This window comes from Cryptotermes secundus, unplaced genomic scaffold, assembly GCF_002891405.2.
Source record: "Cryptotermes secundus unplaced genomic scaffold, Csec_1.0 scaffold7, whole genome shotgun sequence".
NCBI lineage: Eukaryota > Metazoa > Arthropoda > Insecta > Blattodea > Kalotermitidae > Cryptotermes > Cryptotermes secundus.
Genome location: NW_019727389.1, coordinates 861460 through 883743, shown reverse-complemented (window position 1 = coordinate 883743; position 22284 = coordinate 861460). Strand labels below are relative to the sequence as shown.

The following is a 22284-nucleotide window of genomic DNA, read 5'->3' as shown; positions in this document are numbered from 1 at the left end:
GATGCTACGTGTTTTCCGATTTAGTAATAGTATAATATGGAACCACAGACACATCCGTGACGTCTAAATTCTCGATGCTTGGCATTTGTAGGGTTAATTCATTTCTCACACCTTCGTCCCTAAGACAATGCCAAATACCCTGTTGGTACAGACAAATGAAATCTATCGTGTTCAGTCTAAGAGAATCCTTTGTTGAACCAAGTAGGTAATCATTTCTTCTCAGCTACTGTACCGACCTGTCTTGGCTGCTACTTCAAAGTGCACTGGATCTATTTGCAGTCAGCTGTTTATTCACACGACTCAAGTCATCGTGTTCATCATGACTCCTTGACTGATTTACGTGAAGTCTCCGTCAATAAATTCACATTGAAAATTTAACTTCTAGTTCTACAAAATATACTTTTCATTGCCACCGAAGTTACTGTGAAAGCTGTTAACCTGTTCACTTTGAGATGCCGGCGTCATCTTGTGAATCATATGCGTTCTGTATTAGCTGTGTATATTTATTCTTCAAATAACACTTCCCAGCAGAACGTCCATTACGATTCTGTTCGTTACGAACGCGTAAACAGCGCGCATAAAATTATTTCTGCTGAATGGGATAAAGGCACAGAGTTTACATTGAATGGAGTTCACGTAAATCATGTCACTTGAGAACTGGAGTAAGCCGACCTTCAAGTCCAGTTCTTTGTAAATTATAATCTTTATAGACCAAATGTTAATTAAATGTATATTTAAACATATTACACCTTAGCTCAAGCGGTTAGTAGCTGGCTTCCCACCGCGGCGGCTCGGGTTCGAACCCGGGTCTGTCAAGTGGGATTTGTGGTGGACAAAGTGGCGCTGGGGCGGGTTTTCTTCGAGTTCTTCGGTTTTCCCTGCCAATCTTCATTCCACCAAATTCTCCATCATCATAATCACCAGGGGCAGGTACAACAGGCCAATCAGTGACCGCCGTGCCAAGTGGACACAGCTGGACTCCACCCCTCACTAAGCGAATTAAACAGATTATAGGCATAGGTAATCAGGGGAACTTAAGCTTGCAGTTTTATTACATCGGCGTATATATCACACGCACAAACACACGCACAATAAAAGTCAATGATTTTCCACAAATTGTAGGTTAAACAATTTGCAAGTTAGAGCGTCTTAAAAAAAATGGAAAACTTAGACTTCAAACCCACGTAAAATAAGGGCTATTGTGAATCAATAAGAACAAAAATTGAAAATACCGACCACGTTTTCTCCATACAAATTCCACCAAAATTCGTTAAGTGGTTTAATGAAATGGGTGGACGGATTATGCGTCCACTTCACATACTAAGTGCAAATAATTCACAGATAAACACCTAAATATCTAACAGTTAAGTCAGTTTGGCCGTGGTATTAGAAGAACAGGAAATGGGATGTAAGGATTTCCAAGGCTGTGAAGATTCTTCTTCTGGTCTTCTGAGCTATGACACCGTGTAGTCTGGTTCCATCTTCGATTCGGAGAAATATATTCCGTCCGTCCGTCATCTATCTTGATGGAGGTAGTGCGTTCCTCCGAAATCCTAAAGGCGCGTCCACATTACTCGTGCTCGTGCTCGTGCTCGCCAGGCTTGTGCTCGTCGGGAGACTCGTCTGGCTTTTACTTGTGCTCGTAAATCTTCGTCCACACTACTTTAGTTGCTCGCCAGGCTTCGGCACGTAAGGATCCGTATATTTACTCGTAGTGTGTATAGGCTGTAGTCGTATTTTAATTTATTGGCTAAAGTTTTTAAATTAAAAATTAAAAATTTGCTTGTCTCGTGACTTGTCATATCATCCACATTACTCGCGAGCATAGCGGGTCGCACGAGCACGAGAATGTGGACGCACCTTAATACCCACTTATCAGCTACAGGATGTTACAACCCAGAAGACCACAATATGATATCGCTATATATCGTACCTATAACCACTAAGAAGACTACTGTTATTTTATTTCATTCTTGTAATAAACTTACTTAGCTAGACTATAGATTCTGCCTAAAGTCAATTTGTCGGACATGATTTAAAAAAAAAAATTGCAGTTTCAATATCTGAATTGTTAATTTATGAAATTTCATATAAAATTTGTATCTCATTATCACATTCCAAATGCACGTCTTAAGCATTAACAGTTGCCGTTCTACAATTTTACGTTAAAAAAGTTGACCTTAATATAAATCTGCATATTTTGCATTATGTTGTTATACGTTATTTCAGGTATCTGTATTCAGTGACATGACCGCTTCTGTGGTCTAGTGGTCAGAGGTGCTGCCTACAGATCCAGAGGTCCCGAGTTCGATTTCCGGCGCTACCAGAGATCTGAGAAGTAGTGGGTCTGAACGGGGGCCACTCAGCCTCATGAGGATAACTGAGGAGCTATTTCAAGGAAATAGCGGTTCCGGTCTAGAGAACCGAGATTAACGGCCGTGGGGATCAGTTGCGCTGACCACGTGACACCCTCTATCCGCAAAAGCTGGCACTAACTTCGCCGACATGCGGCCGTCACTCGGTCGGTACAGTTCGCTTGCGCACTACAGGCCACGGAGGGTTTTTTCTTGTATACTCAATGGCGCGAGTGTCGGTCCCATCTCACAAATTCATAAGTCACCCATCTTGTTACAACCGACTGTGGGCAGTTAAGAAGTACGGTATTACAGGGTTTTCGGACAAAAAAACACAAACGAACACAACGTTTTCCTGTATTTTAGAATACCAGACGATACACTGTGTCCAAAAATCCTGTAATCCTCAGTGTTTTACACCATGTCACAACCCCTGAGAACCTGTTTAAAAAGCACGGCATTGGCCTTCAATGGCATAGTATGCATATACGATTCCGCAAAACTCGGTCAACTTGTTTAAAAGCTAAAATAGGTTGACACAAGCAGACACACGAGCACACACACAGAGCATGGGTGATTTTATAAGCCTACCTATTTTCCTTGAGGAAGAAATTAGACTAAACATAATGGTTTTCTTGCTTTTTACCCAAAGCATAGCCAGATATGTTCGTCCGAGTACAGATAGATTCGTGCCTGATATTCTTATGAGGCGAAGTTTTAAGCAGCAAACTATGGCACAAGAAGTGATAACGCAAATATTGACTTTGTTTGCGTGTTGCATGCATCAAGATAGATGAATGTGATGATGCGTTACCAGTTCTTCTCCATTATGAAATATGAAAGACTTCTGTCACAGCAACGCCAGCTAACAGCCATTACTTGCTAGCTAACTAATTAAACGATTGTCTAATTAACTAAAGAACTACGAGTAAATACTTCATTAATTTTTCAGCTGTTCCTTTTTGTCAGTTACAATGGACAATGGTTCCCGCGAAGATAGATTCTTGGTAAACACCTCGTTGCTGGGTAACACGTATAACAATACGCTACAAAAATGAGAAGTGTTTTCTATGTCGTCCGTGGGGAGTCTATATAACGACAGTCTGTAGCCAAGCACATTCGTAAGAGACATGTCCATCTTCTCGTCAGAAAGCATGTTATTAAGGACTATTACCGCAAGAGTTCAGTTGGGACAAAAATCTCTGACCGTGGGTCTCAAGGAGCTTGACGCCAAGACGAACAGATTGGCGGTAAACCGCCAGTCGTAAAGCAACTCTGACTTTGACTTGGATTAGATCAGAGAGCTTGGAGAACTGGGTCGAGTTCTGGAGGGCCAGCATTACAATATGATTGAACAAGAAATGGCAAGAAGACTTCCTAGTGATTCGAAGTGATAGCTCCTATGTTAAAATCCGTTGCCAGGAAACAGACAGTGAAAACATTGTAAAGGTCCAGCTTTTGTTGAGATCTGTTACCTAGTAACGACTAGTGTATTCGCGCCATAGCTCAAGCGGTTAGTCGCTGGCTTCCAACGGCGGCGGCCCGGGTTCAAACCCAGGACTGGTCAAGTGGGATTTGTGGTGGACAAAGAGGAGCTGAGGCAGGTTTTCTTAGAGTACTTCGGTTTCCCCTGCCAATCTTCATTTCACCAAATCCTCCATCATCATAATCACCCGGGGCAAGTACAATAGGCCAACCAGTGGCCGACATGCCGAGTGGACCCAACTGGACTCCACCCCCCATTATGCGAATTTAAAAAGACAGTAAGTTATAAACAGACAAAAATATTTTAATAACATATTAAATAAGAAACTGAAGTTAAAAAATAGTTTATCTGCACACTGTCATCTCCATAGAACGAGCTGTCTCCAGTGGCAAGGCTTCTGCACTGAATCTGGAAGATGCCCGGTTCGAACACTGACCGGGCCACTGCCTGTCCTGACTGTACCTCTTCAAGATTCTTCTCAGTTCCTTAAGACAAATGCCGCAATAGAACCTTAAATTAGGACACGACCGCTTCCTTCCATATCTCTTTAAATTCATTTTGAACCTATCATTCGACTCCATGTAGTCGAACAGCATCGTTAAATAAGTTTAAAATAAAGCCGTTCTTCGGGAAGTGTCACTCAAGTTAGCTATTAGAGCTTTATCTACAGATTACAACTTAATTTTAAAAAATAAGCCTTTACAGGAAAACACCCTGCAAGATCAAGGATGTCACAGTGGCCTTGCCGTCCAAGGCATGAAGTATCTTCGCGCGCTGAACACTGGGACAGTAAATTGGAATCCCACTCGAGGTAAGGATGTCTGTCTCCATTTATTCTGCGTTTGTGTTGTCCTGTGTAGGGAGCGTCCTTGTGACGGACTGCTTATAGCGTGTGAACGCAACATTTCCTAATTAAAATAAATTGACCTTAATTAAAATTAATTAGCATCCCATTGTTTTCCTTGTGGTCGTCGTCCATTCATTTAAAAGATATTCGTTTCAGTATCTCTCGTTCTGGATATATTTCCCGCAAAGGGAATGATGCGCAAATAAATCATGCGTGAGCAACGCCCCTCTTCAGGAAATGCGTGTGTAAGAAAGGAACTCCGCCCAAATCAACTTTACAGGTAAACAGCTCAGCTAGGATATATTTTTCCTTTACTTGAGAATACAAATTTACAGATAAACTGAAGTAAATGAAATTATATTCGTTGGAAAATAAGAAAAGTGCTAATAAGAAGACAAAGGAAATACAAAAACACAACTTTACAAACCTATGGCAATGTCAACATCAACACACGGCACAGGCGTACGGGTTTTGACAACAACAAACAACAGACAAAACCGAAGCGAAATTTTTCACACATGTGGCTGCATACAGTTTAACAGACCAAATTATGAATATAAAGCTTAGAAAATAATTATAAACATTTAATTTAAATAACAAAAATAATGATATACCGGTAAACAAGTGTACAAGCCACGTGGAGATAACAGACCTTCGCTGCATATCTAGGCAAGCTGTAAACCTGAAGAACACATACTGATCACCCGAAACTGCGGTGGAGGTATCGCTCCACTCGGCGAGAGGAGGGAGCCGACATGACGTTATAAAGATGAATAATTCCCTATCATCTCAGGCGTCCCCTTAAATTTTCATGCAAATCGTCTGACCGTGCATTTTGACTTCTAGCTCAGACAAATACTACACGACATTAATGCTTCAAATCACATGCAGTGCTTTACTGGTCGTAAGAATATATTTTAAAATCAATAAGAATGAGAAAATCTAAAAACTCTCAAGAGGAGGTATACTTGGAGTACAGTAAAGGTAAAATTGTTCCTGTGCTTAACTAATTAATCCATAGATATAGATAGATAGATAGATCCACATTTTCTTGACCTCGGCACTAGTCGGAGGTCAGTGGTCAGTTTCACGCCCCGGCCGCTTTACCCCCGGGGAAAGAGCCCCGGTACCCATTGAATAGGAGGTTGGGTGGGCCCCAGAGCCAGGCTGGGTGACTTGTAAAAGAGAAAATTCTTGACCCCACCGCGACTCGAACTCCAAACTTTCGGTCGTCCAGCCCGTAGCCAGTCGCTATACCGACTACGCTATCCCGGCTCCATACTTTGGAGTAGTGTCAAAATATATCTCGTATTTCAAGGAAACAGCCTGTAAATATATGACCTGTACTGAAGAGATTCGAAGTAGGGACTAACGCGGGGCTTAAATCTATGTGGTATTAATTTATTTATGTCTATATATTGACGCTTATAATTACCCAGGTTACACGTGCATGGCGTTGAATGACAGGATGATTAGTGACTACCAAATTGGTAAGCATTTAGACGGAAGTCAACTCTCGAAGCTCCTGACGATGGTCTGCAACTTCCGAGATTACTGAGCTTCTGGACTTTGTCAATCGTCTAAGGTTTTAAAGAACAAAACGTTTCGGAAGGAGACCCAGTTTCCGAAAAGTTGTGTCGTTTAGAATATCAGACGGTGGATATGTCCAAAAACTTGGTAATCCCGATACGAAAGGGAAGTGCCTTGGTGTAATTTGGAGCACTTTTCTGGAGAGAGGACAACAACAAATATTCATTATATCATGTCTCTGAGCCGAAATATAAACACGGAACCTTCAAAACACAAGATATAAGTGATAACCATTCAACGGCGACGTTGAGTCTGCTTATGTGATAATAATTGTAACTGTTATGGCTTCAAAGGGCTGGTGCCCGGTTGCAGGTCCAACTGGGACCGACGGAGGGAGATCTGATGTCCCCGTCGGTGAATGAGAGAGGGCCTCTGGGACATGCCGCTGCCAGCAGCCCAAGAGAAGGTGGCATATGGCAGTGACCACTTGGTTCGCCACGGATCTCTGACCTTTAGATCTGTACGGGTAGAGGCGATGGAAATTAAGATGGCCACAATCTGGTGGATTTTAGTTCTAGGCAAGGTCGAGGATCTACAGAGCAGATCTACACTTAGGCTACACGATGGACTAAGAACAAGTCTGAGCTCTTAAAGCGCAACCAGAAGTTGCGCCCCTCCCCTATGGCAATGCTCAAAACTCCTAAGATTAAAAAACAACAGGGAATTCTTGAACAAACTATAAATATCGGGATTACTGAGTTTTTGGAGTTTGTCCATCGTCCGGTATTCTAAAGAACGCAACATTTCTAAAAAGAAAGACCCAGTTTCCGAAATGTTGTTCTTTAGAATACCGGAGATGGACGAAGTCCAGATACTCGGCAATCCCGAGTACTATACGCCATCGACAGAACCTTGTAGAATCTAAGAGAATAACTAGATTATTTAAGGTTTAAGTAAGACTTCTACCGTGGAGTATGTAATATATGTACGCCATTACATTCTCCTTTTGGCCACATAACCGCAGTCTGGAATATAACCCTTAAATCCGTGACCTTTTGTTCTGTATTGAGATTCAGTCAGAATCCTCTTGCGCCATAAGTTTTCCACAGACGGAAAATCGCACGAGGCACTTTCTCAGACCAATAAGTGGATTCTCATTTGTATAAAGAAAATAGGTTCATTATGTTATCAGCCGTCATTGAAGTCCATCGTGAAGATTGGAGATTCACTTAAGACGGAGACAACAAGGAAATGGCGTTCTAAATATAGCCATGGCTCGCGTCCAGCCAACACATGGCAACCGCACAGGAAATGAGTTGTGTTGTGAAGTGCTTTCCTAACAGGAGACAGGTGTTGCTGTGGAACAACGCCGTTGTTTCGTGTTTTCAAGACCAAGAATGTTAACAAAAAAGACCACGTAATAACTGCTAGACGAGAAACTAAACAAAACTTGTAAACTTTCCAATATACATGTACAGAGTTGCATAAGCGCACAAAGTGCATAAAATAAATACACAATAAACAGATTGTATCTGTTCTCATCCATTCGTAGGCTTTTCAGTCACTGACTCTATTGGACAGGTTTTGACTAACTCTGGTACAGGAGGTCTGCGGTAAAATTTGAGACATATCTAATTTTGTTGGATTAGAGGTTATCATAGCAGTGTCTACGGAAACTATAATTTTCTGAGATGTGACGTTGTCTAATCCGGTAGAAGTTTACTGATGTTTCGGAGGAGAATACTGCCTCTACCTTAAAGACCTTGCTGCTTACTACCCTGAAAATGGAGGCAGTACATTCCTCCAAGAATACGGTGAATTTCTATGACACGTCGTCATATTCCAGAAGATCTTCAATTTAATTCTCCTTCGCAAAGCTCAATATACTCTCTCCTTTCCATGAGGCTCAAATTAACGGTTGTCATTCTTTAAATGGAACATCACACAAAACACGGTACCCAAAATACACTGAAGTGCTGTATACACAGTACTATTGACATCCGTTCTACAACTATCATTGGAGACAGTTTTCAAAAAAGTGCACTCGCATTTTTTACGTCATACCAGAAGAGAACATTTATGACTACGCCGTGATACACAAAGTTATCCCTGTACTTAATTAATTAAGCACCACGTCATGAAGTATGGTGGAGTAGGGTTATAGCACCATTATTCTTAACCAAAGCACTAGATGGAGTTTACTGGCCAGTTTCACGCCCCGGCCGATTTACCTCTGGGAAAAGAGCCCCCCGGTACCCAGTGGATAGGAGGATGTGTGGGACCCAGAGCCGGTCTGGACGGTGTGGAGTCGAGAAAAATCTCTTATTCCAGCTGGGAATCGAACCCCGGCAGTTTAAAAACAACAGCTTGTCGCTATACCGACTGAGCTATCCCGCTCCTTTTACAACGTAAGGCAATCTAAATTTATGCATATTGTGGCTACGCCTAGCGTAGTCGTCCCATGCGAAATCAGCCTCAGATAGAAAATAATTTTTGAAATATCGTGTAAATATTTAACTGGAAAGTGATGGGCCAGATAAAGTGGTTACCAGGTACAAACGAAAAGAAGTTACTTGGTATTGGCCTACTATCTATTCATATCTTTCAAGAAGTGGTTTGTGGAGCGAGCGATAATTTTGGAGATAGCTGGCCTACGGAAATTCCTGTTTTAGGGCTGTCACCACAAAAGAGGGGTTTGGAGTAACTCGCTGCTTCTTCTTTGTGCGGATATTTAATACAAAAGTTAGGGCAGAAACTGCAAGCGGCAGGATGTGGAACTAGGAGGATGGAGGCAAGTCGCCCGCTTAGAACACAGGAGGCAATTTGTGGCGAATGGGTTGCGTAGCATTTACTTTTAAATACAGCATTACTGCCACTGCATAGGCCTAGGTTCTTACATCAACCTCATGAAACCGGGGCACACGGTAGCATAGTTGGTTGAGGCACTATGCTACAAGCTGGAAGGTCGCGGGTTCAAGCCGGGATGAGGTTGATTTCTTCAATTTACCTAAACCTTCCAGCCGCCCTCTAGCCATGGGGTCGCCGCAGCCTCTAACAGAAGTACCAGGAATCTTCCTGGGTGTAAAGGGCGGCCGGCGCTTAAGGCTGACCTCACCACCATCTGTGAGCCGATTGTCTAGAAAATGTGGGAGCCGCGACGTTTCACAACCTTATGGGCATTCACGGCCTGTTTTTACATTTTTACCTCATGAAACCACCTGATAGTTATATATTTTAATCTGTTTAATAAATTGTTCATTTCACTCTACAGCTTTCGGCAAAATTCTCGTATCTTCATGGCTGTTTATTTAAATATCGCAAGAGCTACTGAAGTTTTCACGTTCTTCTAATACGACTCCTTAAAATACAATAAAATGTTAGGCCTCTATTTTTAGCAATATTTAAGTTATGATCCTTGAAGTTAAATGCAATTAATTTATAAGCTAACGTTCTTTAGTTCTGGAATACACACAGATTTGAAGAATTCAGAAAGGATTCCATACTTTATTATTGTCTGTCCATTACGTTCTATTACCTTCTGTTTGCTACCTGTGCCATGACAGTATTCTTGCTGGCTGGCGCCACAGCAAACAGCTAAGATTTTCGTAAATTTTATCAGAAATGCTGGCAAAGTTCCATGAAACAGGCCAATACTGCTTCCTTCTCTGTTCTTTCCTGATTACAATTCATGATCATGCCTCCACCCGACTTCATGCTCTTCAAAAGAAACAACGTAGTTTAATAAGTGAAGAATCGATTAAGCCAAGAGGCTCGCGAACACGTGACTGGGAATCGCCGACCTAGCCAGTGCACATATTGCTCAAGAATAGACATCGTTATGTATCCCGGGCCGATGTTGATTGAGGGGTCTTTTCTAAGCTACAGAGAAGGCAGGGTAATTCGATATTGAAATGTCAAGGAGAGTCCCTACTGGCCCAGCCTGGGCAAACAAATAGGTCTTCGCTGTTAGATGAAAGCCTCAGGTTATATAAAAACAGATAACTGCGATCGATGAAACTAACGGAGAAACCTCACAATCTGCCTCACTTTCGACGGATGGCTTTTCCGTTATTTAATGTCACTGCATCAAGTTCAGGGAATGCACACGCATCCACTTAGCCCATCAAGAAATCCACCGCCTTACATGACGTGTTCCCAATAAGAAAGTATCTTTCTATGCAATAAAATAATGATGATTCTCCGTGTTGAAACAGCGAAACCACAGGGCATTGCGCGCGCTGCTTGAAGGTAGTACAAACTGTGCCGGTAGGTGGGTCTACCAACAATAGTCTCTCTGTCGTCAGCTGTCATTATCATGAAAAACCAAAAAACTTACTTAGAAGAGCTCCTGAAACTTGGATTTTGTAGACCTAGCATCCCTTTTCCACTGTTGAATGTCATGATTGTATTGTAATTATGCAAAACAGAGCCTATAGTAAATAAATATAATCAACATAAAAGCATGACCTCAGGGTGAGGAATTCAAACAACGAGAACAAGTAAAAGACCTTCAATCACGGGAGATCTAGAAAATAATGGTCGCACATCAAAATAGTTAAATATATAGTGCGGTCGCATTTTATGCGAGGGATGCTTTCCTAAAGACCTCGCATAATTCAGAACAAATTTTCTCATAGGAATAAATGTACTGGCGAATTTTGGGGGATTCGCGTTGTTTCAAACTTTGCGCATAAAAATATAGTAATTTTTTTACATCGCACTGTTCCAAATTCAAGTACCAGGCGACCGCATGTGTGTGTGTGTGTGTGTGTGTGTGTGTGTCTATACCACCGACAGAAGCGAAACAGCAAAGAACGAATTTGAAAACTCGTAGTTCGCTTTTACATTTTTACAAAGCCTCTACGCAATGAACACGTGCTGATGTGTGCAAATACACTACCACGCATTCTACACCTTGGCAATGGAGGGAGCTGAGCGATAAGCAGTACATCGGGCCCCATTAGATGAGTCTCCTTGAGCCTCTGAGCCGTTCTGGAGGTTGTGGCAAAGAAAATAATCCCTGGCGCAACTGGAAATACTCTTAGACCTCCAATCGAACAGATCGTAGATGTTCAAGTAATTTATAAAGCTCTACAGCCCTTTTCTTGGGCCTTGGCCGCTTTTCAGTTTCTTGATCTTTCATACAGTCGGTAAGACTCCTTGGACGAGGCTCAGCCCGTCGCAAGGGTGCTACCTGCACATACACACAGGACAGCACAATCACAGAATAAACGCATACAGATATTCATGCCTCAAGTAGGATTCGAACCCACGATCCCAGTGTTTGAGCGGACGAAGACAGTTTATATCTTAGACCGCGCAGCCAATGTGATCGGCTTGATAAAGCAATACCGTTCCATAACTATACGTCAAAAACAGCTGAGATTCCAAATCTTAAAACAGAGTAAAGGGAATTCAGATAAAAATGCTAGTACGTTTAATGATAGTCTGTTTAGACACAGGATATGAAGTTGTCACAGATGTTGCTATGAAGAGCTCCATCTTCTGGGATATAACGCCTTGAAGTTCGGTCAATATCAACCGACATTTCGGACGAATACATCATCTTAATCTTCCTCCAAAATAACGGTGGACTTTCACCGAATTACACGGCGTTATATCGCAAAAGATGTAGATCGGCTGTTTAAAAGTATGTTAACACAAAGGGATACAAAATGAAAGCCACAAAAACAAGCGTGTCTGTCTTCATAAACTGTGTGCATTTCTTGCGGTAGCCTTCAGCAAATAGTGACAAGAGAGAATAATTAGCATTTCCTCGGAATATAGGGAATTCTGATATAAGTTTTAAGCAAAAACGGTGAAATATAAATTACGAGTATAATTCAGCGACTTCGTTTCGTGGATGCTTTCGAAAATCAACAATATCTAAGTGCATAAGAAGAGTATGACAGCATTTAATGCGCTGGAAGTTTAGGGACATTTCGGAGGAACGCACTGCCTCCTCTTCAGAATAAGAGTAGGCCGGGGAAGCAAGGAGCAAGCACAAGCACAGCTCAATGTACGGGAATTAATTATGAATGGGAAGTGCTGGCAGGGAAAGTGGTTCGCTCTCGCCCCCAGGTAAAAGAGAGTAGCCAAGCACGATCGAAATTCCAACTACTACTCGAAACACGGCTTTGCGCCGTTCCTTGGGTGCCACGAGCTATGTAATTTCCTCTCTCTTATGTCTGAATAATTTTTTGAACCAAAGCTTAGGTATCTTCTCCTTCTTGAAGCATCAGACAGCAGTAACAGCCATAAACCACGATGAGATTGACTCAAATTGAGGGCATCATGAAGCAGCCACTAAAACATCTGTTGTTCAATGATACAGCTAAGAGTCTTCGATCCCGGGCAAATCGATTATTGGTCTTAAAGGTTGAGGACTTAAATCTGTACTAAACGGGCATATGTAGCACGAAAGCTCGGAGACGTACGGTTCTTCGACATAAGCGTATATGTTATCAAAATATAAAAACGCCCTAACTACTTACCTAACAAGCTAGTTAACTAATTAGTAACTACCCGCACGGCACAACAAGTAGGCCGGCGTCTGTGAAGAACAATATTCAGATAGTACTCCGTTCGAATCTCAGCTAGGTAATATGTTATAGACCTATTAAATTTAGGTTTCTCGTGGTTCGTCTCACCCCAGACGAATACTCCGATAGGATTTAGAAATAGGCCTACAGTTTTATATGCATGTCCATCCTTCCGTCCCAGACAACGCTATAATTAGCCTACAGAATACATTAAGCATGTAGGGTGAGGTTTTGTCGATTACAGGCCGCGCAGTCTAAGGCATGAACCGTCTTCGCCCGCTCGAACACTGGGATCGTGGGTTCGAATCCCAATCGAGGCATGGATATCTGTGTGCATTTATTCTGTGTCTGTGTTTTTCTGTCTGTTGTTATCGGCCTTGTGACGGGCTGACCCCCGTCCCAGGAGTCCTACCGATGGTGTACAGGTTTAAGAAACTGAAGCGGCCGAGGTCCACAGAACTGTAGAGAAATAGAGGAGAGACTATGGGTACTGTGTTGGCCGCGCCATAGCTCAAGCGGTTAGTCGCTGGCTTCCCACCGCGGCGGCCATGGTTAGATCCCGGGCCTGGTCAAGTGGGATTTGTGGTGGACAAAGTGGCGCTGGGGCAGGTTTTCTCCGAGTACTTCGGTTTCCCCTACCAATCTTCATTCCACCAATTGCTCCACAATCACCCTCACCTATCATCTGGGGCTGGTACAATAGGCCAGAAATGGCCGCAGTACAAGGGACTTAGTGCCACCCCACTAGCAATTAAAAAAAATAGATCGCGGGGCCACTGTGATCAGCAAGAGTATGTTAGTATTTTGAAACATCCAAACAAGAGAAAGGGATGCTATTCCAGTTTACGTAAAACAGACAAAGTCTCCAAATGTCTTATTTCTCATTTTCCATCTTTTACTGTCTTATACTGTACGTTTCTGTTATGCATAGGTTGCATAGGTTACACAACCTAATCAGCAATGTTGAATTGCATACAGATACGAGGAAGTTGTGCCGGTCACGGTAGCCGAGCGGTCTAAGGCATGTACTGTCTTCGCTCGCTTGCAAACCGGGATCGTCGGTTCGAATCCCACTCAGGGCATGGACGTTTAGTTTGTCTGTGTGCGTTTTTCTGTGTTTGTGTACAAGTAGAGGCCTTGCGACGAGCTTATCACCCGCCCAAGGAGTCCTACCGAATGTGTAAGGTCTAGAGAAGAACCGAAGTGAACGGAGAAGTTCATGGAGGTAGGCCTAGGCCCACTGGGGCTGTAGTGCCAAGGAAAAAAAACGAGGAAGTTGTACATGTCTTTCGTTATACGTATATATACATATACACTTTTCAAATAAAACTCATAGATCGTGTGCCAAACTATGTGATGAGCCGGAACAGTTCAGTCATTGTACTGAATGCCTGGGTGCAGAATGTCCGAGATTCAATTACCGGAAAAATCAGGGGTTTCGTTTCTCTTCGACGTCACATCCAGAACAGGATCAGATGGCATTCTGCCTCGTACACAATGGGTAACGATGGCTCTTTCCACGGGTCATAAACCTACCGGATAGTAAAGCCAACCCCTAGGCCGCGCCCTAGCTAAAGCGGTTAGTCACTGGCTTCCCACCGCGGCGGCCCGGGTTCGATCGCGGGTCTGGTCAAGTGGGATTTGTGGTGGACAAAGTGGCGCTGGGGCAGGTTTTCTCCAAGTACTTCGGTTTCCCCTACCAATCTTCATTCCACCAATTGCTCCACAATCACCCTCACCTACCATCTGGGGCTGGTACAATAGGCCAGAAGTGGCCGCAGTACAAGGTACTTAGGCCCACCCCGCTAGCAATAAAAAAGAGCCAACCCCCTGAATCAGTATTAATTACTTCTAGGCCTAAATTTTATAATGTTTCAAATTTCATGTACGATTAATATTTTCTGGAGCGTTTCAGAAAGTGAAAAGGTTTGTGGAAACAAGAAACTTGCATGATCCGAACGAAGATCATTGGTGAAGTGTTCTATCTTCTGGGATGTAACGCCGTGTAACCAGTTGAAAGTCAGCCGACGTTTCGGAAACATGTCGCTTCCATCTTCAGGATCGAATAATAATAATAATAAAATATAACTCTTAATTACGACCATTGTGAGAACCTCAGACCCTAATAAATTCATTGATAATTGCTGTGTAGATCCAAAACGCCAAATTCCATCGAAATCCGTCGAATGCTTTAGCAGATAGAATTTGAATACGAATGGACACATGGACAGATACGACATTCCAATTGTGCATTCACTTCATGCACATATATAAATTTACATTTCGAGAGGCTAATATGTATTTAGTTAGGTAACTCTGTTTTCCGTTTCAAAATGAGTTACATGCTCGAAATTTAAACTTAGGCTTGCTTTTTTTTTTTTTTCCAAATTCCTAATAATTCAAGTCAGACTTAACGGCGTACGGTGGCGCAATTGCTCCGGAGCCTCGAGGTCTTTTGTAATAAAATGTTTATATAAAATATAACTTGTACTTAATCTCCAATCCTTTCACATACCATGCGTGTTTATACACTTGGCGAGCCTGTCGTATAGCAACAATTGCAAGGCCTCTAAAAATATACGCACCAGATCCCCAGACTAAATGAATCTAGCATTGTCTACTATATTTTCGGAGATGTTACAATGCAGTACAGTATTACAATATTATTGGAGCGTTCACGTAGTCATACACTAACAACACAATATTAATTATCTCCGAACGTACGTTTACAAGTTAAGTCTTCACAGTTTTGTTAAAACACTCGGTAAGCTTTGAATTAATAATCTCGTTTAACTTTAAAAACTTGTAATATCTGATGTAGCGTAGTATATCTTTTGAAGGTCCAATCGGAAATTCGGGCCCAACCTTTAACCTGGTTCCAAATCGTAGAATTAAAAACGTTCAGAACATTCGTAAAATGCGATTCTAAATATTAGCGACAGTGGTTTAATATCTTCACAGAAGTATTTCCTTTGGCCAATGTCCATTGCTTGGATAAGATAACCCACACGAATAATAGTGTCCAAAGAAAATACTCATACAACATTAGTAAACTCTTCACAACAGCGACTGCCAAGTAACTTCAAAGCTAATTACTATTTAATTTTTAAACGCTAGAAGCGTAATATCACATGTAGGAAACTTATTTCTTGGATAATACAACTGAAATCACCTAACTGCCTAGGAGCCGTAAGATGGTTTTTCGGAACTGTCTCAGATGTTGAAAATTTGTCACCTGCTACCCTAAGGGTTCAACTGCTTTTATCTCTTATATACAATGGACTACTAATGGACAAAACTCAACAATTACACTTCAGAGACTTGAATAATAGTTAGCGTTCTTTTCTAGGCTGATAAATTTAGGCATGTAATGGATTTTGAATTTTAAATTCGTTCACCAGACAAGAAGATCGTTAACTATGGTGGGAAGAAGACTAAGTTTGTGTTCCTGTAATTGCAACCTTATTTGGTAGCATAAATGATAAAAAACACTATGTGTTACCTTTAGGAAGTCTGTGGTCATGGTCACTCCGAATAGCGAAGAACAGCCGACGGTCCTTAAATGTTCTACTGCAGTAAGCCAAGTGTGCAAGCGCCAGAACAACTGAACGCAGATATCGTATTGTGAAACCTTTCAATGCTGTAAACACCGACTGCAGGTGGAGTCTCCTTGTTCACAACTCAAAGTGTTTTATATTTTCAGACCGCTAAAAGCGACACTTCTACAGTGGCGGTTCCAAGCGGCAACCACAACTAAATTATATCACATTCTCCTTAAAGAAACTGTGCTACGTCATAAGTTGCACTTCTGTCGCCAATGAAGATGTCAAGATGAGGTTAACAAATTGCATATTGTGTTTCACTTCGTTTAACAGTGCTTTAAGTGAAAACATCACAAAAATATTGCTGTTTAATTTCACACCTCGTCTGCAGTGTGAGCTGAAAGGGTGAATATTCTTTGTCGTCTAGTTTTACGACGCTGTCGGTGTCTCAAAATATGTACAGCGTCGACGGTATGATGGCTGGTGTGAAAAGAATTGGAAAGGTTTTGATTGGAAGCGATCGTTGCTTACTGGAATTCTTACACCGGAATTTGCCTGTAGATACTGAGAACCACGAAGCTAGGATAATCAGACTTCCTGCCGAGATCTGAAGAGACCACCTCTCGAATACAAGCCTACAGCAATGAAAGAATGAAGAATCCTGAAATCCTGGACGAGAAAAAGTATTACACTGACTCGTCCTTTGGTCCTTTGCACGCGCCGTGAAAACTAACGCTTACCAGTTACTTCGTATAGTTGCAAAATCTGGTCTCTTGCTCTGAGGAAAGAACAGGAAGTAAGAATGTCTGTCAGCGAGGAACTCTGTTCAGGAAGTAAGAGAGGAACTTCTATTCGGCATGTGTACAGTTTTGTTAGGGTCAGGCCTCCAAAAATTTCTTAAAAATGTAGCAGTAATCTCCAGAAACTCGAAGCCAGAATACTAAACAAAATATCTCGCGAGAAAATGTTTCCATTTCTTTAACAAAGAGATAACCGAAACATCTGCGCATGAACTGGAGCTTGGATAGTTCAGTCAGGACAGCGAGTAAGCTACGGGATAGGAGGGGTCCGATTTCAGGCAGGGGCAAGAGACTTTCTCTTCTTAACGTGAAGACCGGCTATGAGGCACACCCAGCTTCGTAAGAAATCGGTACCGGGACCTGTTTCCCCGTAGGTAAAGTGGCAGGCGCGCTTAATTAATGGCTCAGGCCCAGGGAGAACTTAAACTTCTTTTATCGAACCTTTGCCAGTTCCTATCGTGATCGAAAAAAACAATGCACCTTTGCTAAGAGGCGGGGAAAACGTAAGCTACAGCTTCTACCATTCATGTCCCAAGGTCAATATCAACAATGAGGATCTCCCACAATCAGATGATGTCAAGTACCTCGGTCTACATCTGGACAGACGCCTCACTTGGCACAAGCATATCTTTACCAAAAGAAAACAACTTGGTCTCACACTTTCCAAAATGTACTGGCTTATAGGCCGTAAGTCCAGTCTCTCAATACACAACAAACTTCTGGCATACAAGGTCATCCTCAAGCCCATCTGGACCTACGGATTACAACTCTGGGGGACAGCATCCAACTCCAACATAGAAATACTGGAACGCTTCCAGTCAAAAGTACTGCGCCTAATAACCAACGCGCCATGGTACGTCCCAAATTCGATCATCAGGCGTGATCTCCAAATCAACACAATAAAGGAAGAGATCAGCCAATGGAGCTCCCAATATAGAGCTCGACTACATACGCACCCCAACCAACTTGCAGCTCAACTACTACAACCACCACACCTAAGGCGCCTCAAACGACACCAGCCAATCGATCTGATCACCAGATTCATAATATAATCTTAGTTAGTAGTTTAATTTTAAGTTTAGCTTAAATCTTAGTTAGTAGTTTAGCTTTAAGTTTAGCTTAAGTTTCTCCCCTTCTCCCACCAGGCCCCAACCTATTCTTATACGGAGGGGAACTAATGAGCTCCCCTCCACACGTCATTTCACACAACACAACAATTTGCTAAATGTATTTATACAGATTGCAAATAAATGGGGATCTCAAAAAAAAAAAAAATCCTAGGCGACGGAGAGCGGAAAGACATCCTACCCATCCATCCATCATCTATTCCTGTTGCTCCCACTTGGAGCATAGGGTAGCCGTGAAACGCTGTTTCGTTTCAATTTCTTAATCTTAGACAGTCGGTAGGCCTCCTTGGACGAGTGATAAGCTCATCGTAAGGCCGCTACCTACACAGAACAACACAAGCATGGAATAAACGTAGACAGACAGACATCCATGCCATGAGTGGGATTCGTACCCACGATCCCAGCGCCTAGACCGCGCGGCCACTGAGATCGGCTGGAAGGAAAACACAATGTACAAACAAAATGGAGAGGAAAGGAATATAGGATATAACGTGAGAGTGAGTCTGGAAAATGAGTGAGTGGAAGAGTGCGAGCCAGCAGTCACTCTCCGGTAGAAGGGAGTGACCAGTGGTAGTCAGACACCTCCTCTCGTCGGAGGGGAGGCTCCATTTCGAAAACACGAATGTCTGGAAAGATCAAAATTATGATCATAGGTCCCGACGGGGACGGAAACCAAAAGCGATTATGATGGAGAGAGTCAGGAGCAGTTTACTGAACTGGACTATAGGATAAGGAAGTGAAGGAGATAAAGGTACGAAAGGAAGAGGGCAATGAGAAGACATGATTGAGGAAGCTTTTGTTAACCTGAATGAGAGGGAGGAAGAAGGGATAGATGAATGATGATAGGGCGGACAAATAAAAGAGATTGTAATAACGGAAAAAGAGGGCATGGTAAAGATAAAAAAGGGACGAAGCAAGGAAGAGCCTAAGCGCCATGACGACCAGGACACCAGAATTGCTGCAGGCCTAACTGCAGTAACGCAGTCTAAAAGAACTATGATAGATGAAAGCGTACGTCTAATATATAAAAAAGAAATGTGCACAGAATCTTGGTGGAGGAATGAGTTGGAAAGTGGTCATTTGCAACACCAAGAAGTCGATGGAAGGAGAGCGCCGAGGAACACCATCTTATGTTATACTCGTAGTTACGCGGAATGGGTCCTTCAATCCACACACCGCAAAACAACTTTGTTGCGTCCAGTGCGCTGAAGGCAATAATAATAAATAATAATACGATGAGGCAATCCATACAAGCTGTCAATCAGAGTGTTTCACCTCCCTGAATTCTTGATGGATTTTGATTACATTTGGCATGTAATAAGATTTGGGGCTTACAATTAAAGGAAGAGAGAGAGGAAAAGGAAGAAACGTTAAGATTTTGTGTTCTATTCATGCTGCTTTGGGTCTTCCGAGCCTCCAATCCAATACGTACCAGAGGTTCTTTCTACGGCTAGAATGTCGATTTGACCATTTACCTCTGTCCAATGCCGAAATTAAGAACGCTTCAGGTCTTACTTCAACAATTTTCTGGCATGATGTAATGTACAGAGATAATTTTTCTTCTGATTCTCAGATAAATAGCTCATGGAAAAATGGGAAGCATAAGCGAAAAGAGCGACCAACGTGTGCACCAGATGGGTAGATGCAGCTGCTCTACACGACTCACTGTGACGTTGCGACGCAGTAGTGTTGCGCAACGAACAGGAGCCATAACATGCACTGCCTAGAATCATTAATATGACAGACACTAATTGGCCACGCAGCAAGCTTGCTCAAGCAGTAGTAACACTTCTGTCTTGTATTCGGGAGATGCCTGATTCAAATATCAGTCAGGATACAACTACTAAGACTTTTCGTGTTTTTCCTCAATATCTGCATGCAAATGCCTGAATATTACCTTAAATAAGGCCACGGTCATTTCCTTCCACATTCTCTCTGATTCATTATTCGCCGTTATCAAATCCTTCAACGCTACACAGTCTGAGTTACTGAGAGCGTCGTTAAATACGCTCTAAATAAATCAAAATAAACTTATTAGGGGTCATTTTCGTAAATCATGCACTAAGAGTTGTCAGGCGGAGTCATTTTTAGCTTCGTCGTTAAAATGTAACTAATACTTCATGCGAAAATCAAATTTAAGTTAAATTAGTCATCTCAAACACGGGCCAACTAATTCCAATGTGTAGAGTATATTTTCAGGAGCTGTTAGTAGCTAAAAAGGTAAAAAGAAATTCCCCATATTTTATAGAAGTTGAAGATTCAGTACCACGCTGACAAGGATCCACCGTAGGAGCACGACGGGCCAACAGGGATTATGATAAATCGTTTTCACTGTGAAGAAAGCACCGATTTGTAGGAAGACTGAAGAATAATGTGTTGAATATTATTTTGAATGTCCGTGGGGATCCGTTGCGCTGACTACGTGACACCCTCTATCCGCAAAAGTTGGCACTAATTTCGTCGACAAGCGGCGGTATACTTCGCTTGCGGACTACAGGAGACGGTTTGGAGTATTTTAAATGAAACAGTACTGACCTAATTTAGGTACTATCCTGGCATTTGCCTGGAAGGACTAAATAAAACCACGAAAGCCCTGAATCAGGATAACCGGTGTCTCGGCCTAGATGACCTCACCGTCATATATAATCCGGCTGTCTAGACGATGTGGGAGCCTCGACGTCTCACAATACTACGGGCCTCCACAGCCTGTTACAGGGATAGCTTTATCTTTACCTTACCTCGATCTAGACTCAAACCGAGCACCTCCGGAATACAAGTCTACAGCGCTGCCACTACACCATCCTGCTCTGTCAGATGAATTCAGTCCACACGGTCGCATCTTATCTGTCCAAGATCATTTTAGTAGTATTCGCCCATCTATGGTCCCCTTCCATTGCTTCAGTCGTGCCAAGAAATTCGTCCAAACTGGGGGTCCTACGTATCATTTCTTAATATTCTAATATTCCTGATGAGGTTACTCTCCTGCCAATCACCCAGACTGGAAAGATCACCCTTTGTCAACGTCCGCAAGTGTTCAGCGTATTCACACGTGCCGTCAATGCAGGAAATCGGTTCCTTCCAGCAGCGACTCCGAAGATACACCACACTGAGAAGACGAGGGACACGCTGAATATGGCTGAAGACAACAAAATGTAGGTGACTAAAGCGAAAACTTTAAGAATATAGCACGCGAAACAACAGGAAATAAACTCATTAGGAGTTTTTTTTTATTTATTTATTTTAGGATATTTACAGTCTACTCATAATGTACTAATACAGAGTAATAAGCAAATGTTAGAGCGTTGCGTGGCTTGTAGTGAGTACCATCCACTGATGGGTTATCCTCCGTTACCTAGAATAGGTCTTCTGGCCATTGACGTTTGAGTCCTCTCTTCACTAAGGGTTGGACGGCGAGTTCTTTTACAAGTTGGTTTTCATGGTCCACAATGCGGTTTCTGTATTTCATGGCTTGTTTGTTTATGGCCTCATTTACATAAGGAACTCCAGGATCTTCGTGGAGAGTTTGATTTGATACGAACCATGGAGCGCTAGTTATGTAACGCAGTGTTTTTGACTGGAATGTTTGTAGGATCTTGGTGTTGGATGGCTTACTACAGCCCCACAGTTCTATACCGTACGTCCATATGGGTGTGAGTATAGTTTTGTAAATGAGAAGTTTATTTTCCAATGATAGCTGGGATCTTTTGCCAATCAACCAGCTCATGTTTCTCACTTTTGTTGATAGCTGTAATCTCTTGGCCCGGATATGGGTCTTCCATGTGAGCTTTTGATCAAGGTGAAGTCCAAGATATTTGACTGTGTATAAGGATTGGTGCATTGTTTATTGTGATTTGTGGACACGTGCTCCGTTTTGTGGTGAATGTTATATTAGGAGTTGCAGCAAATCAACATAATAAAGGGAAAAGGGAATTCAGAAAGAAACAGATGGATCAGATAGGCGTATCAGAACTGTCCAATACAAGAACAGACCCTACTTCAAGAAACACAGCCTATATACATATGTATATATGTACATATATTCCAAACGCATTTTCA

At 42.3% G+C, this 22284-nt stretch overlaps 1 protein-coding gene across 3 annotated transcripts in view; it reads right to left on the bottom strand.

Annotated features, from left to right (window-relative positions):
• The window catches only part of LOC111864593 (uncharacterized protein ZK1073.1), a 119266-nt gene that overhangs the window by 63918 nt on the left and 33064 nt on the right, over positions 1–22284 (bottom strand). Inside the window, exon 1 of one of the 3 annotated variants that reach the window (XM_023851944.2) lies at positions 16262–16458. The exons of the other annotated variants lie outside the window; for them this stretch is intronic. Within the exon in view, the coding sequence (XP_023707712.1) occupies positions 16262–16282 (21 nt within the window). The 5' untranslated portion in view covers positions 16283–16458. Of the gene's footprint in view, positions 1–16261; positions 16459–22284 lie in introns of those variants that run through there. 3 annotated transcript variants of the gene reach the window in all.